This window comes from Carassius auratus, chromosome 11 (assembly GCF_003368295.1).
Source record: "Carassius auratus strain Wakin chromosome 11, ASM336829v1, whole genome shotgun sequence".
Classification (NCBI taxonomy): domain Eukaryota; kingdom Metazoa; phylum Chordata; class Actinopteri; order Cypriniformes; family Cyprinidae; genus Carassius; species Carassius auratus.
In genome coordinates, this window is record NC_039253.1 from 968,893 (window position 1) to 985,865 (window position 16,973).

Consider the following 16,973-nt stretch of genomic DNA (forward strand, 5'->3'; position numbering starts at 1 on the left):
ATAGATGTTTCAATCTGAAACATTTTCCCTCGAGTTGCAAAAAAATTGTGAGAAAATACTTTGATTTCTTTACTGATGTTATTTTGAGAATATGTAGACTGTATGTTAACTCTGGGTTTTGTATCATTTTTGATTAGTCTTTTGTGTATGTTTTTGGCTGTGGTGAAAAGCGGCTTCTTATTACTTTTTAATTGACGATTGAAGCAAAACAACAAAGGAAGCAACATGATGTTTTAATGTAGTGAACATGCAGCATGCCAGTGGCTAGAGACATTTCTGAACCAGAATAATCTGACTGTTTGCTTTGTACCATGCATATTGGTAATATCATAATGTGTTAAATATGGGAAAAGTTTTTTTTTTCATGTATATGTCTTTGGGAACCTATTAATAGCTTAACTTTGTTCAGCAGATATTTATGCAGATAAAATAGAGAGATGTGAAATGGGTTATGATGTATTCATGTTTGATGATGATTATTATTATTGTCCTCTCAGCTGAGTTCAATAAAACCAGCAGCACAGTTATGTTGCAGAATTATTTGTGCACTGTTTTCAATTTAATCCATAATTAGGTAGACTAAAAGTGCATTTATCAAATACAGTTTATTATAACTATGAGATTTTATTTCGACAAACTATTTAACAGCTTTAAAGAAATCAACCACTTACAAATAGCGCCTCCTAGTGGCATTATAAAATACTCAGGTATGAGTTTAAAAGATCACGTTCTTTAGCTTGCTTTACGTAGAGCATCAATATTTTTAATATTTATTAAAACAAAATTTTAGTTTCTTGTATAAAAATCAAATTTATACTTAAAAACGTAAGAATTATACTTAAAAAATTAAATAAGTTATATATATATATATATATATATATATATATATATAAAATGTCACAAAAAAAAATCAAGTAACTTTATTGCTATTTTTCTACTTATTATACAGTAGGCTACTGTTAGAATTTTTTTTTTATTTTAATCTAATTTGTATAAAGGCCAAATTTATACTGTGAAAATATTATAAATAAATAAATGAATTGAGATAATAACTGTAAATATTTTGTTCAAATAATATTTTATTGATGTAAACAATATTAATAAAAAACATTTTTTATATAATTTAAAATCTCCCGCTCTAAACTTTTTAATACTGTTTTAATATATATATATATATATATATATATATATATATATATATATATATATATATATATATATATATATATATATATATTATAAGTTAAGCATCCAATATTTTTTTACCCATTAGTACCCCTAATGCATTCGTTTAATCTAATTTGTTTTTATTTTAATCTTATGTATCCTTTAATTCACTAACACCGTGTTCTCTTTTCCACTGACCACAGAAAAATCCATAGACAGGCTTACATAATTATGTAATAATAACTTTATGACACCATTACCAATGAGATAACCCTTATATTGAGATCAGCGTTTTCGTTAAAATCTGTTTTAAGGTAACTTCAGCGCCTTTATTTACTGATATAATAACCGATTTAATAAAAATTAAACTAAACATAAATATATCATAATTTCATTTTAGACGCAATTCACGATATATCGAATCTGGAGTTCTGGATAAAAAAAGAGCGTTTCGTGATCGTGGATGACACCGGATGTTGTTCTTCCCCGCGCTCATGTTGAACCGGCTAACCAAGCTATTTTCCCGTTACATTCCCCCTTCTTCAATCCTAAGAACCATCAGAAACCTGAAGATGGAGAGATGTGTGGTGAGATGCGTGCCTCGCGAGTCCAAACTGACCATCTCGTTCAATTTGAACGGCAGTAACAAACAGATGCTGAGAGAGCAGACAGAGCCGCTGGGGAAAGCCCTGGCTCGAATAGCCAACAGCCAAAACAAAGCGAAGAAATCCAAACCAAACAAAGAAAAAACCGAGACCCCAGAAGCGGGTGAACTAGAAATCAGCCTGCGCGTGAACGAAACCCGCGTTCCCGAGGACACCGTGAACGCGCGCGCCTGGCTAGATGGAGCAGTGCTGCATATCGGTGATATTAAGTATAAAGTAGAACTGAATCCTCCAACATTCACTCTATCCGAGCTCCCAAAATCTCTAATGGCAGGGTTTCCAGTTTGTCCCAAACTAGAGATAGAGTTTGGAGATCTGAAGCTCTCTAAGTTCAAATGGTTCAAAGAAACCTCTCCTAATTCACATATAAGTGGAGATCAAGACTCCTGGATGGAGGCTGGATGTGAGCGTGTGTTCACGCCATCCAATCAGGACATAGGTTTGAAGGTGATGCTGAAATGCACGCCTGGGGACGGATCCAGGTTCGGGGAACCTAAGGATCTAGTATCTTCAGGCGTAGTTGAAGCCGGTCCGGGAACATGCAGCTTTGACACCAGACACATGTTCACTCAGAAGATCTCTGATGAGTCTTCACTGAGGGTTGTGTCTTACAACATCCTAGCTGACATCTACGCTCAAACTGATCTTTCCAAAACGGTCCTGTATCCTTACTGTGCACCCTACGCTTTAGAAATGGACTACAGGCAGAATCTGATCAAGAAGGAGCTGTCAGGGTACAACGCTGACATCGTTTGCCTCCAGGAGGTGGATAAAGGTGCTTTTGTAGATAGTTTATCTCCTGCGTTAGATGCGTTTGGATTGGAAGGGGTTTTTAGGATCAAGGAAAGGCAGCATGAAGGTCTGGCCACGTATTTTCGGAGGTCTAAGTTGAGGTTGGTCCAGCAGTATGATATCATGCTGAGCGAGGCTTTGATGACGGATCCGCTTCATCAGGAGCTGATGGAGAAAGTGTCCACTAATCCCAGCTTGAAGGAGAAGATTGGAAGCAGGTCCACGATGCTGCAGGTATTTCACTGTAACTTGGTGGATATGTGTGTGTGTGTGTATATATATATATACACAAACACACACCACACACACAGTGGGGCTCGAAAGTTTGGGCACCCCTTGCAGAATCTGTGAAAATGTCAATCATTTTAACAAATATATATATATATATATTACAATATGCATTATTTTTTTCAGGTCTAAAAATCACATTTAAAATTAAGCTGCCTCATACAGTATATCTAGGATTTTCAAGACTGGAAATCCTGTATTTATTTTTAAAGAAATATTTAGATTTTTGCCTTATTTTGATTGTTGTTTTGTTTTACTTTAAATATTGTGAATCATTTATTGTAATGTAACTTGTTTTCTCGATCGTTTATATACTTATTTTAACAGCTTTTCTCTCTAAAAATGTTTTAATAAATATTTTCTTGAAATAAAAAATATATATATTTTTGGTAGTTTTAATTTATTGCTTGTTTTATCTTTAATTCATATCTTATTTAATCTACTTTATTTTTTTATCTTATTTTTATTATCTGTTTTTTTACATATTTTTCTAATCAATATTTTCTTTAATTAAAATAAGAAATATCTTGATTTTTATTTGTCATTAAACCATTTAAATGCCTTATTTATTTTAAAATGATTTTTTTTTATTTATCTTACTCTTATTTTTATAAATAAAAATGTACACAACTTGAGTCAAAATAAAAAAATATATTATTTTTTATTTAAAAAAAGAATAGTTTTTTTTTGTATTTTTTTCCGAGTCAAAATAAAAAATATATTATTTTTATTAAAAAAATTATACAGCTTTTTTTTCTAGTATTGTTTTGAGTCAAAATATAAAATATATAGATTTTTAGTTGTCTTGGCTTATTCTTATCGATGCTTTTAAATAATTTTAAGTCATATCTTTTTGTTTATTTTAAATATTCATTTATATATAATCTTTTTTTTTTTTTTGCACCATTTTGCAATTACTTTCTTGAATTAAAATATTTGTAGTTTAAAAATGTGGCTTGTTTTAATGCTTCAAATCATTTTAAATCATCTTGATTTTTGGAAAACTAACAAAAATGCATCTCTACCCTGATTTCTCAGGTGACCGTCTTGCAGTCGTTGTGTGACCCGTCAAGGATATTATGTGTGGGAAACACACACCTGTACTGGCACCCTAAAGGTGAGAATCAGTGTGAATATACTGAAGTTTGCGTCACAGTTTCTGAAAGTCTGCTGTGTGTTCAGGGGGAAACATTCGACTGGTTCAGATTGCAGTGGCCCTGAAACACATGAAGCAGGTTGTGACAGAGAAGCATCCTGGAGCCGGACTCATATTCTCGGGTGATTTCAACAGCACGCCCTCCTCCGGTCTCTTCCAGCTCGTCTGTGACGGATCCGTCTCGGAGAATCATGACGACTGGGCCTCTAATGGACCGGAAGAGCAGATCCAGGTGGGACTGATGAACCCGTTCCAGCTGGCCAGTGCTTGCGGGGTCCCAGCTTTCACTAACTACGTCGGAGGCTTCCAGGGCTGTCTGGACTATATTTTCGTGGAGCCGCATGTGCTTCAGGTGGAGCAGGTGATTCCTCTACCCAGCCTCCAGGAGGTCACGACCTGCGTGGCTCTTCCGAGCGTCTCGCACCCGTCAGATCACATCGCACTGGTGTGTGACCTCAAGTGGAAGTGAAATGATCATCGTGTTTCATTAAAATCTATTTTAGATTTCAGCATTGTGCTTATATTTATCACATCGCTTCATTCTTATTTGTACAAATGGAAACTGATGATGAGGATTGTGTGATATTTATCAAATGCCAGTTATGACACACACCTACTTGGAAATATTGAAAGATGTATTTACAATATGCAACGGTTTAAATTCATCCAACATTTAGTGATGTTGCTTTAATAACCCTGCTTTTCAAACCATAAGAGTGATTGGAAATAACCAGTTTCCTCATGAAGTAATACTTCATCCAAGATGTAGATGAGTTCGTTTCTTCAACAGATTTGGAGAAATGTAGCATTGCATCAGTGTCTCATCAATGGATGCTCTGCAGTGAATGGGTGCCGTCAGATTGAGAGTCCAAACAGCTGATAAAAACATCACAATAATCCACAACCACTCGTCTATCAGTTAATAATGTCTAGTGAAGCTGCATGATTTAAACAAATCCATCATAAATGCATGTTAAATTTAAACCGTTGGACCCTCATTCTGACGGCACCCATTCACTGCAGTGCATCCATTGGTAAACAAATGATGCAATGCTACATTTCTCCAAATCTGATGAAGAAACAAACTCCTCTACATTCTGGATGACCTGAGTGTGAGGACATTTTCATTTTTGGGTGAAATATATCTTAAATAAACATGAATACCATCAGTTTCTGCAATGTGCAACCTGTATGTATAACTCTTAAAATCTCAAAAAATGATTCATGACCCTTTAATGACATTAAATGATGAGTGAAATTCTTTCGTGAGCCTTAGTTAATACACACCCATACAACTGATGCATTTCAGACTTAGCTTCACTCTTTATTCATGATGTTTTAATACATTCTTAAAAAGGGAACAGCTAGATGATTCCTAGCACCGGTCAGTTTTAATATTTTCAAAAGCTGGGAATAAAAAGATTTGATTATGTCTTGGACATTTGCACAGGGTTGTTCTCACCAGAGATGCTAAATCAGGAGCGAGTGCATTGAAAGCAGGGCACGTTTAAGGCAACTGTGATTACGTACATGAAAAGGCTGTTTATTTACAACACAAACATCTGAATAATTATCAATATAAACTCAACTCAAGCATGTTAGAAGCATTAAAACTATTGCTTACATCAATGCATTCCCAGTCTCGAAGTGTGCAACTATAAGAAAAATCTTTTATTCATTAAATGCATGCTTCTCGGAGAACATTTACTTGGATGTACGGCATGCAAACGCCTGGGAATGAGCTGTTTATAATGAAAATAATGGAATAAATCAAGTTGAGGGGCAAAAATAGAGCATTTTTATAAATACACACAAGTTATCATTATTAACAGAATGTTTATGCTTACTGTAACAAGAACCTAGATGTCCTGCAAGAGCTTCTTAACAATTCTAATATCTTTCATACTGTGGTCAGATCTACAGAAGACTATAAGGCTACACACATCAAGTGGAATGAATCTGGGAGAAATGTCAGTCCAGGTCAAAGGTGCAATGAACTAAAAAAGGAACAAAATGTTAAAATGCACTGCTGCTGATGTTGATTTTTGGTAGCGATCAACTGAAAATGATACATGGACAGCTTCTGTGCTGCATCAACTCTGCTAATCATGTTCTTTGGAACAGCACACATCCTGCTTGGACAGGAAGTGCAGTTTAGCGTTTGGAGAGCTGCTCAGAAAGCCAGTCTAATCCCTCGTATAAACCCGTCCCTTGAGTCGCACAGGTCGCCTGGACATACCACTGATGAGAAGCACAAGATAGATATATTTTTACCAGTAGATGGATACAGTGTGCATTTAAGTGAATGAAAATATCACTAATTTTTAACATGTTTGAAAGAAGTCTCTTCTGCTCAGCAAGACTGCATTAATTTCATTGAAGAAAAAAAAAATTTGTTTAATATTATTAAAACTTAAAATAACTTTACTATTTGAATATAAATAATTTATTGTGTTCAAATCAATTTTCAGCATCATTCCTCCAGTCTTCAGTGTCACATGATCTTCAGAAATCAGAATAATATGATGATTTGCTGCTCAGAAAACATTAGTAATCAATTTATGTGGAAATTGTGAAATGCTGCTAACTATTCGCAAGAAAATTAATTAATTCAACAAAAACACTTTAAATTGTTCAGAAGTGGAAGTAAAACATTGACAGTGTTACAAAAGATTTGTTTCAAATAAATGCTGTTCCTTTGAACTTTCAATTCATCATAAATGTATCAGTTTCCCAAAAACCTAATAATCAGCAAAACGGTTCTCAACAATAAAAAGATTAAAAAACACCAATTATTATTAATAGAACACCAATAATAACTAATAATTGAGCAGTAAATCAGCATATTACACTGATTTCTGAAGGATCATGTGACAGTGAAGACTGCATTAATATATCTTAACATATATTCACATAAAAAACTGCTATTTTCAAATTGTAATAACATTTCACAATATTGCGGTTTTTACTATATTTTGGATTAAATAAATGCAGCCTTCGTGAGCATAATGTTCCAAAACATTTTTAAAAACTGTATTTAATCCAAATGTTTGACCAGTGGTGCACATACTGACCAAGATATGATTAATTTACACGTCTGTGTACACATCTAGATCTATGCATACATCTTAATAACCAAAAAACAATATTACTATGTGTTTTTTTTTGTGTTTTTTTTTAAATGGAGCTTATCATTATGCAAAACTATTATAATATTGCACTTTAAGCATACATAATTGCATCACTCACAGTTCTGCTCCTGAGTGTTTGCAGGCCGAGTTTGTCCGTCAGCTCACTGATGGCCATGGCGTTTGGTAGATCTTGTTTATTTGCAAAAACAAGTAGAACGGCGTCTCTCAGTTCATCCTCCTGCAGCTGTTGCAGACAGAGTATGAGCAGACATTTAGGGCGTTTTGAAACAGAAATACTTCAGATAGACCACTGTGCACAATAAAAGAAGCGTTTTGTTAGCATTCACTCGTGTTGTTGCTCTCAGTGCAGGCACACAGATAAAACCTGAGCAGTTTTTAATCTCATAAGAGCGTTTCCTCACCATCTTCTGAAGCTCTTCTGCTGCTTCCTGTGCTCGTTCACGATCGTTACTGTCCACGACAAAGATCAGGCCCTGAAGAAACAACACAACTTGTCACATTCAGAGTGAACTAAAATATTACAGTACCTTCTAATACTTCTTCAGTACTTTTGTCTTGATTTTCAGTGTGCAAATGTTTAGAGATTCTGAAATCAGAATACACTGAAAAGCTAAATTATGCAAGTCTTATTTCTTTTTAACTAATCAAGATTAATGATTAAAACAAGAACAAATTAGAGATTGAACGATATGGGTTTTTCTATAACCGATGCCGATTTTTAGAGGTCAGAGTCAGCCGATGGCCGATACGTGCTGCTGATATTTAGGGCTGATATCTGGAAGTTTTCCCCTTTATTTGCATGCTAAAATGTAAGTGGATGCACAACATTTCTAAACTTAACATCATTTATTGAACACTGACTTGAACTAACTCTTGAATCTAAATTTTGTGCACTGCAAATTATTAAAATAAAATCTTTTTATCTAAAGTTAATCAAACAAATCAATAACTGACCAAGTATTAAATATATAATATATGTGAGCGAAGCCTGACTTTCAATCGGCTCAACTAAACACGGATATTGGCTGATATATAAAAAATAAAAAAATGACAAATATCGGCCCGATATATCGGTCGACCTCTAGAACAAATATCTGCTGATGGAGTCTAAAAAAAAAAAAAAAAGAGGAAAAACTAGTTTTTAATTCTGATATTTGTTCTTTTTTTTGTATTGTTTTCTTTCATTTATTATACAATTAACAAAAAAACACAAGCTTGCTTTATTCTTTTTCTATTCTATTTTAATTTTATTTGTTATATTATTTAAAAGCCCTTGCTATTTGTACAGCATTAAGCTAACTGAGACATTGGTATATCATTGCTCTTTAGTTGGTTTTGATTGCTTCCATTGTCGTCATTGTAAGTCGCTTTAGATAAAAGCCCCTGCTAAATGACTAAATGCAAGTATGAACTCAATTTTGTTTCATTTCCAAGAAAACAAGACTTCATATCTTAATTTTGCATAAAAAGTATCTTGATTTAAGAAAGTTTTCAAAATCTTTATTAGAAAACAAGAGGAAGATTTTTTTTTCTGAGTATGCTACATTTTATACCACAATTTACTTTTTTTTTTTTTTTTTAAAGATAGTTCACCAAAATGTTTTTAAATTCTCTCATTTACTAGGAATAACTGCATCTATCCTGCTTCATTACCACACTTATTATAACACTTAAAACATTTGATTCTTCACTTAATAATGACCCATTTAATTTTACAGCATGCAAACTATAATATCTGTTGCACAGAATAATAATGTTTTAGGCATTTAAATGAATACAAATGAGGTTTTACTATCCTGACACGTTTTGTTTTGAGGCCAAAGACTGCCTCAAATTTCTTATTTTATATCAATGTCTGAGTTTCTACGACCTCAAGATCACTGTAAACACTTACTTTGCAATCGATTCAGGAAATAAAGAGCAAGCAGAAGTAAGATATTCTCTTACGAGGTTATTGATATAAAAAATGTCAGCAAAGCAAAAGAGAACTGCACGGACAGAAGAGAAACTGTTCTGTTCTCTAAATCAAACTCTAGTAAAGGCCGTTCCAGTTCAACTTAATCCTAATAGTAACACCAACATCCTCATACGAAGCACATCGACGGCATCCAGCCAAACTAGAACCACACACCCGTAGTTGTTTTTCTAGCAGCTCACAAGGCTGGATGATCAAACTCAATCAGTTCGGCCGTGGCACAATGAGCATTTCATCCTGCAGGAATGCTGCGACTCCATTGTTGTTTGACTATCTTAGTCCTGACGCGATGTGATGCATCGGTTTACCTGGGTATTCTGGAAGTAGTGTCTCCAAAGAGGCCTGATCTTATCCTGGCCACCCACATCCCACACAGTGAAGCAAATGTTCTTGTATTCCACCGTCTCGACGTTAAAGCCTAACGGAAGCACACAGGGTTGGGTGCGATATCATTTAAGAGCTGCAGATCTTGCAGTTGTGCACATTTCAAGATAAAATTCATGCAATAAATTCACAAAACCGGTGCACATACAAGTCATGAAAATAACTAAATAAATGCTTCATTTTCTTAATGCTACATTTTTTTAAGGTAAATGTTTTGTTTTAAACTCAAAAATGTGTTTGTGAAAATATCCGTCCATTAAAAATATACTTACTTTAACCTAAAATCTATGGAGTTTTTATATTTTTTTTGTGATATGTAATATTGTATGTTTCCAAAATTCTGGCTTTTTTCCCTCACAAGTTTAAGTTAATATCTCACAATTCTGTTTTTGTTTCCATCAATAAAAAAATATAATTGTGATTTTTTTTTTTTAAGCAATTCTGAGGAAAAACAATGCATTTGGTATGATTGTGCCACAGGACAAAAAATAAACAAGAAAAATACATCTCACAATTCTTGCAAGAATAAGACAAAATTGAGAGACAAAAAGAGCAATGGGGAGAAAACACATCCCTGAGGGACACCAGCGTTGGTGGAGCCCTTTCAATATCTCGTATCCCTTACCTATGGTTGGAATAGTTGTGACTATTTCTCCCAGTTTGAGTTTGTAGAGGATTGTGGTTTTCCCTGCGGCATCCAGACCAACTGAAGAAGAACAGGAATCAAATCAAGTCAAACACACTGGAAAACTTTACTTTGCATAAATACCTTCCTATTTCTTGGGAAACAAAGACTACAACTCTCTACAACGACAAGCGACTGCTTTACTGACTTCTGAACAATCTGAATTCATGTTTACATCTATGGATCATGAGAGCATTCATACATGACTTTTATAGAAAACATAATTTAGTGTAAAATGACAACAAAATAGCCGTTTATCAAAGCTAATTCACAACAACAAGCAACTTCATACTCACCCATGAGAATTCTCATCTGCTTTTTCCCAAACAAGCGAGAAAAGACGCTTGAAATGGTCAAACCCATGTTTAAAGCGGCTCAAAAAAGAAGAAAAAGTGTAAAAGTCAAACTTATTCGAGAAGTGTTCGACTAAGAGCTAGCGCTTTAGCACAGCAGCTCTCGGCGCTTCAGACCAACCTCCCTTAAATATCAAACTCCAGCTCACGGCAGCGGAGTCAGAATCACTCTTTCTTTGGATTTCTTTCACTCTTTCTTCTTTCTGTCCAGCTGAAAGTGAGTTTTGACCAACAGCTTGAGTGCTACTTTTTCTGGACCACGTCACACTTTAGCTCCAACGCGGTCGAAATGACGTCACCACCGGTGCCACATCACGAAACATGATGAAGAGCCGACAACTTCAAACACATCACCTTTCTTCATTATTTAAGTAATAAGTGTGAGCTTTTAAGTTGAAAATGTTCATACAGACTGAAACGTAAACATACATGAACGCATAACATGTATGTAAAGAAATATTGCATATGGTGACTTTTTTCTTTTTTTTTGTACTTTTCTTCTTTTTTTTAACATTATTTAACTTTAAAAAAATGTGACAGTGCACCAGTAATACATTTAAAAATAATAAAAATTAATTAATTTATGTATCATAAGAAGGCATTAGGTTGCCTTGGTTGTTACTGTAAAGTCACTTCAGATGAACAACTAAATGAAAACAATTATATTTAATACATTTCTCAAAAATGTAATCCAGTTTTCAAATATGATTATAGTTATTGAAAATGAAACAGTAACATACTACAATACAAATACATAATTTTTTTTCAAATTAATGCATCATTTATTGGAGTTATTTGCTTGTACAGATTGATATCTATCTATCTATCTATCTATCTATCTATCTATCTAGTACCATAATTATGCAAAACACTATTTCTCACACATTTTTTCTATTTGTGATATTTATTAAATGACACATAAACCCACTACTGTAAATAAATATGCATAATTCATTGGAGATATCTCAAAGGCACGGATACATATATTTCAAGCAGACATCAGTTTGTTCTTCCAAAGCCCAAATACAAAAAAACCTCTGTTAAAATAAGTCAAATGTGACATATAACAGCAAGTCTTTTGTAGCATTAAATTAACAGGACATTAAATACAGTAATAGATAAATAAAATAATAGTAGACAGCACAGTAGTAATGCATAATTTATAAATTCACAGACAATCTGGTGAATTTAAAAAGGCACATAATAAAGGCAAGCGTACATCTGAGACAAAAATAGGCCTAGACTATAGGCTACATTCCGTTGATGTAGTGTCCTTTCTTCAAGTAGTTTGAACGCAGCAGTGTTTTATCGTCTGGACAGTTGATCTGAGAGCCAATCCAGTCCTTCATATAAACCTGACCCTTGAACCGCACATGTAGCCTGAACAAACCACTGAGAGAGAGAGAGAGAGAGAGAAAGAGAGAGAGAGGTTAATTTCACTGAAACACACTGACATCACGCATCACGTGTCAAACAGAGTGTGTGTGTTCACCTGTCGTCCTCTCAGTACGTGTAAACCCAGTCTGTCTGTCAGCTCGTGGACCGGCATGGCTTTGGGTAAGTCTTGTTTGTTAGCAAGAACTAACAGAACCGCGTCTCTCATCTCGTCCTCCGCCAGCATCGCGTTTAGTTCCTCTGCTGCTGTTTCAATCCGGTCATGATCACTGCTGTCCACCACAAAGATCAGGCCCTGAATCACACAAACACACACTTTGTTCACGCCATTAAAATGGCATTTTCAAAAATAATATAACCGCAAAATCATAATGCATACAGGTGTGTTTGTATTGTACCTCAGTGTACTGATAATAATATTTCCAAAGTCCTCTGATTTTGCTCTGACCGCCAACATCCCACACAGCGAAGGAGATGTTTTTATATTCAACTGTTTCAATATTAAAACCTAAAGAGAAAAATTATAATATTCAATAAAGCCAGCAATAAATCCATTTAAGGCATTTAAACATGACAAAATAACTAAAACTGTCTTACCAATAGTTGGAATAGTTGTGACAACTTCACCGAGTTTGAGTTTGTAGAGCACTGTTGTTTTCCCTGCTGCATCCAGACCAACTGGGAGAAGAATAATTTCCATTTATTTCACAATGAAAAATTTCATATATAGGCTATATCAGTTTATTCATATGCTCATGGTCTTTGCTTTATGGTCATTACAATTATTTAAGCACATAACATAACATAAAGTGACATAAACAGTAGCCAAACTATAAGACGTTCAATTCAGAGTTACGAGGGGAAAAAATGACTTACCCATAAGCAACTTAATCTGCCTTTTCGGACAGGTACGATAGAAAATCATAGTGAAATAGTTGCCCATGTTTGCAATAAGACAGAACCGCTGTAGCTGAAGATAAACGCCTAGAGTTAAAGGCTCAGTTATGATGTGTGTTCAGTGTGTGTTATACACCTTTTTCTTCAACGCGGAAGTAAGCATATGGATGAGACTTCCGATTCAATAGCCTCTACAGGTAAACAACGAGGAGAATAACGAAGAATATCTAAACGGTCAAACTGTTTGCTCTACAAACCATTGTGTTCATAATTGAGATAATACATTAAAATAATATGATAAGACACACAAACTTTCAATATCAAGCAGAAAAACGAACTGGTTTGTTCAGCTAAAAATATAAAATGTACAAATGGTCGCGCCCATTTCTACGACAAGAAAAGGTGGAAAGGATGTTTTGTTTGTTTACTTTCGGTTTGATTGACAGCTCAACACTGCCACTCTCAGCTTCCATCGCGGCAAATCCAACACGTTCGAAATGACGTCACTTATTGTATCACGTGTCTAAACAAACAGTTTGAATTTGGAAGTCTTTGATTTCATTTGAATAACATTGAACTGAACTTTGGGAAACGTTTTGGTGGAGCGATTGTGTCATTAAAATATGTTAATATTCCAACCTATGTGAGGAGTTATAATTTTTACAGTAATATGTGCCTAAAATAACACATCAGATGCAGTGGACGACCATGAGATGACTTAAAGTTCATTATAATGGGCTCTTCTCGCAATCATAACAATAACACACGAACCAGTTTCACAGCAAACAACAGCAATCAATGTAACACATATGACTATAAAATAATCCTTAACATTAATCAAACAAGCGTAGAACAATCCAGTGCACATTACTCATAGCGACAATTAGATATTATAGTTGTCTTGTGTTATTTTACCATAATTTTTTTTTAAATAAATTATAGGCTGTTTTACTTTTAAAAAGCATTTGTACCATATTTTACAGTACACTTATATGTATTGTAGTTTATAGTATAATTGTTGTCATAGGCATATGGTTATTTACATTTGAAGATAGCATCAGCTAAAAACTTTAGCTAAATTACAAATTAAAAGTTAGTATTTTCCAAAAATGTAATTCATTCTGCAAATATTAGTTATTGAAATTGAAACATAAACTTAAGCTACTAAATTTTTTGTATAAATTCGTCATTTATTTGATCTATTTTTATTCATAAATTATACAAAATGTAACATTATGACCATGTTTGTAATCTGATTCAGAATTTCTGTTGTTATTTATGCATGCATTAAATATTCATCTTACATCAATCTCTCTATAACTGCAAAACACTATATTTCTCATACATTTTTCTATTCTGTTATATATATTTAAATGAGACATAAGAATACTATTGTTTGAAAATAAATACACCATTTATTGGAGATATTTGAAGGACACACACACACATCACACATACTGTATATGTATATATTTTCCAGACAAACATCAGCTTATTCTTTCAAATCCAGATACAACAAAACACATATTAAAATAAGTCTTTCAAAGTGTTTTTTCTTTCAGAGTTCATGGAACAATAATTAAAATAAAAAAATAGCTAAACATGTTTTCAGATGTAACCTCACAATATAAAAAGCACCGTTTTGATTTAATATTAATACATAAAAATGCTTTTGAGATAATAAACAGCTGAAGGCAGTTACATTCATTTACAGTATGTATTAGTTTTGAAGTATCAGGCCACAAAAACCCAAAACATAAAGTTCCAGCATTACGGTCATCCTGAAAGTTGATCTGAGAGCCAGTCCAGTCCTTCATATAAACCTGACCCTTGAACCGCACATGTAGCCTGAACAAACCACTGAGAGAGAGAGAGAGAGAGAGAGAGAGAGACAGGTTTATTTCACTGAAACACACTGACATCACGCATCACGTGTCAAACAGAGTGTGTGTGTTCACCTGTCGTCCTCTCAGTGCGTGTAAACCCAGTCTGTCTGTCAGCTCGTGGACCGGCATGGCTTTGGGTAAATCCTGTTTGTTAGCAAGAACTAACAGAACCGCATCTCTCATCTCGTCCTCCGCCAGCATCGCGTTTAGTTCCTCTGCTGCTGTTTCAATCCGGTCATGATCACTGCTGTCCACCACAAAGATCAGGCCCTGAATCACACAAACACACACTTTGTTCACGCCATTAAAATGGCATTTTCAAATACAATATAACTGCAAAATCATAATGCATACAGGTGTGTTTGTATTGTACCTCAGTGTCCTGATAATAACATTTCCAAACACAGTGAAGGAGATGTTTTTATAATCAACTTTATCAACATTAAAACCTAAAGAGAAAAACTATAATATTCAATAAAGCAGACAAAAAATCCATATAAGGCAGTTAAACATGACAAACATCTAACAGCAACTAAAACTGTCTTACCAGTAGTTGGAATAGTTGTGACAACTTCACCGAGTTTGAGTTTGTAGAGCACTGTTGTTTTCCCTGCTGCATCCAGACCAACTGGGAGAATAATAATTTCTATTTATGCTATATCAGATTATTCATATGCTAATTTTGATGTATGGTCATAAAAAATATTTAACAATTTAAGCACATAATAACAATAAAGTGGCATAGACAGTAACCAAACTATAAGACGTTTAATTCCAAAATTTAGAGGGGAAAAATGACTTACTCATAAGCAACGTAATCTGCTTTTTCGGAAAGAAAATGAGAGAGTAATAGCTGCCCATGTTTGCAATAAGACAGAACCGCTGTAGCTGAAGATAAACGCCTAGAGTTAAAGGCTCAGACTAGTTATGATGTGTGTTCAGTGTGTGTTATACACCTTTTTCTTCAACGCGGAAGTAAGCCTATGGATGAGACTTCCGATTCAATAGCCTCTACAGGTAAATAACGACGAATATCTAAACGGTCAAACTGTTTGCTCTACAAACCATTGTGTTCATAATTGAGATAATACATTAAAATAATATGATGACACAATTACTTTCAATATCAAGCAGCAAAACGAACTGGTTTGTTCAGCTAGAAATAGTTGGACGGAGTGGACGCAGTTGAGACCGGAAGCCAGACCCATTGAATTTACAAATGGTTGCGCCCATTTCTACGACAAGAAAAGGTGGATAGGTTTTGTTTGTTTACTTTCGGTTTGATTGACAGCTCAACATCGCCGCTCTCAGCTTCTCTCGCGACAAATCCAACGCGTTCGAAATGACGTCACCTACTGTATCACTTGTCTAAACAAACTTGTCTTTTTAAAGTTTGAATTTGGAAGCATAGCAAGTCTCAGTTAGCTTAAACGCAGAACACGTTGCAAGGGCTTTTAAATAATATAATAAATAAAAAGAAAACACAGAACAGAAAAAGAATAGAGCAAGCCGTTAGAGGTCTTTATAATAAATGAAAAGAAAATAGATAGACTAAAAAAAGATTAGAAAGGTAGTTAGAATTTTTTTTTTTAAAGAATAGAATTAGAATAGTGAGTGCTAAAGTTAGAGGGTCAAATAAAGATGGAAGATATGAGTTTTAAGACTATTCTTGAAGATGGCTAAGGACTCAGCTGCTCGGATTGAGTTGGGGAGGTCATTCCACCAGGAGGGAACATTTAATTTAAAAGTCCGTAAAAGTGACTTTGTGCTTCTTTGGGATGGCACAATCAAGCGACATTCACTTAAGTCTGAAGTAATGAATTGAGGTAAATGGGTGCAGAGCCAGTGGAGGTTTTGTAGTCAAACATCAATGCCTTGAATTTTATGCGAGCAGCTATTGGAAGCCAGTGCAGATTGATAAACAGAGGTGTCACGTATTCTTTTCGGCTCATTAAAAATTTATCTTGCTGCCACGTTCTGGATTAATTGTAAAGGTGAAATAACTGGCTGGAAGACCTGCCAAGAGAGCATTGCAATAGTCCAGCCTGGACAGAACAAGAGCTTGAACAAGGAGTTGTGCAGCATGTTCCGAAAGAAAGGGCCTGATCTTCTTAATGTTGAATAAAGCCCCGTTCACACCAAGAACGATAACTATAAAGATAACTATAAAGATAATGA

At 34.5% G+C, this 16,973-nt stretch overlaps 3 protein-coding genes and 1 pseudogene across 3 annotated transcripts; 1 reads left to right on the top strand and 3 right to left on the bottom strand.

Annotated features, from left to right (window-relative positions):
• The first annotated feature begins 1,610 nt into the window (after nucleotides 1–1,610).
• LOC113110658 (2',5'-phosphodiesterase 12) lies at nucleotides 1,611–4,676 on the top strand. The gene is made up of 3 exons (XM_026274790.1): nucleotides 1,611–2,858; nucleotides 3,951–4,029; nucleotides 4,095–4,676. The coding sequence occupies exons 1-3, from the start codon at nucleotides 1,641–1,643 to the stop codon at nucleotides 4,535–4,537; spliced, it is 1,740 nt and encodes a 579-aa protein (XP_026130575.1). The 5' UTR covers nucleotides 1,611–1,640; the 3' UTR covers nucleotides 4,538–4,676.
• Nucleotides 4,677–5,586: 910 nt separating this feature from the next.
• LOC113110682 (ADP-ribosylation factor 4) lies at nucleotides 5,587–10,918 on the bottom strand. Its single transcript, XM_026274821.1, has 6 exons — nucleotides 10,561–10,918; nucleotides 10,205–10,285; nucleotides 9,504–9,613; nucleotides 7,622–7,693; nucleotides 7,318–7,443; nucleotides 5,587–6,309 (listed from the first exon to the last, which is right to left on the bottom strand). Exons 1-6 carry the CDS (start codon nucleotides 10,625–10,627, stop codon nucleotides 6,223–6,225), a joined length of 543 nt encoding a protein of 180 aa, XP_026130606.1. The 5' UTR covers nucleotides 10,628–10,918; the 3' UTR covers nucleotides 5,587–6,222.
• Nucleotides 10,919–11,762: 844 nt separating this feature from the next.
• On the bottom strand, nucleotides 11,763–13,308 carry LOC113110684 (ADP-ribosylation factor 4-like). Its single transcript, XM_026274823.1, has 5 exons — nucleotides 12,889–13,308; nucleotides 12,610–12,690; nucleotides 12,411–12,520; nucleotides 12,110–12,307; nucleotides 11,763–12,009 (listed from the first exon to the last, which is right to left on the bottom strand). Exons 1-5 carry the CDS (start codon nucleotides 12,953–12,955, stop codon nucleotides 11,923–11,925), a joined length of 543 nt encoding a protein of 180 aa, XP_026130608.1. The 5' UTR covers nucleotides 12,956–13,308; the 3' UTR covers nucleotides 11,763–11,922.
• A 1,015-nt stretch (nucleotides 13,309–14,323) lies between these two features.
• Nucleotides 14,324–16,242, bottom strand: LOC113110687 (ADP-ribosylation factor 5-like; annotated as a pseudogene).
• Nucleotides 16,243–16,973: the final 731 nt, after the last annotated feature.

What these genes read in the sequence shown, in the direction of transcription:
- LOC113110658 (XM_026274790.1), top strand. Translation starts at nt 1,641, where the DNA reads ATGTTGTTCTTCCCCGCGCTCATGTTGAACCGGCTAACCAAGCTATTT. An exon ending in GCAGGTCCACGATGCTGCAG is followed by an intron (nt 2,859 to 3,950) that starts GTATTTCACTGT and finishes CTGATTTCTCAG; the next exon opens with GTGACCGTCTTGCAGTCGTT. An exon ending in CCTGTACTGGCACCCTAAAG is followed by an intron (nt 4,030 to 4,094) that starts GTGAGAATCAGT and finishes CTGTGTGTTCAG; the next exon opens with GGGGAAACATTCGACTGGTT.
- LOC113110682 (XM_026274821.1), bottom strand. Translation starts at nt 10,627, where the DNA reads ATGGGTTTGACCATTTCAAGCGTCTTTTCTCGCTTGTTTGGGAAAAAG. An exon ending in ACTACTTCCAGAATACCCAG is followed by an intron (nt 7,694 to 9,503) that starts GTAAACCGATGC and finishes TTGTTTCTTCAG; the next exon opens with GGCCTGATCTTTGTCGTGGA. An exon ending in AAACACTCAGGAGCAGAACT is followed by an intron (nt 6,310 to 7,317) that starts GTGAGTGATGCA and finishes GCTTCTCATCAG; the next exon opens with TGGTATGTCCAGGCGACCTG.
- LOC113110684 (XM_026274823.1), bottom strand. Translation starts at nt 12,955, where the DNA reads ATGGGCAACTATTTCACTATGATTTTCTATCGTACCTGTCCGAAAAGG. An exon ending in GCAGATTAAGTTGCTTATGG is followed by an intron (nt 12,691 to 12,888) that starts GTAAGTCATTTT and finishes TTCTTCTCCCAG; the next exon opens with TTGGTCTGGATGCAGCAGGG. An exon ending in ACGTACTGAGAGGACGACAG is followed by an intron (nt 12,010 to 12,109) that starts GTGAACACACAC and finishes TCTCTCTCTCAG; the next exon opens with TGGTTTGTTCAGGCTACATG.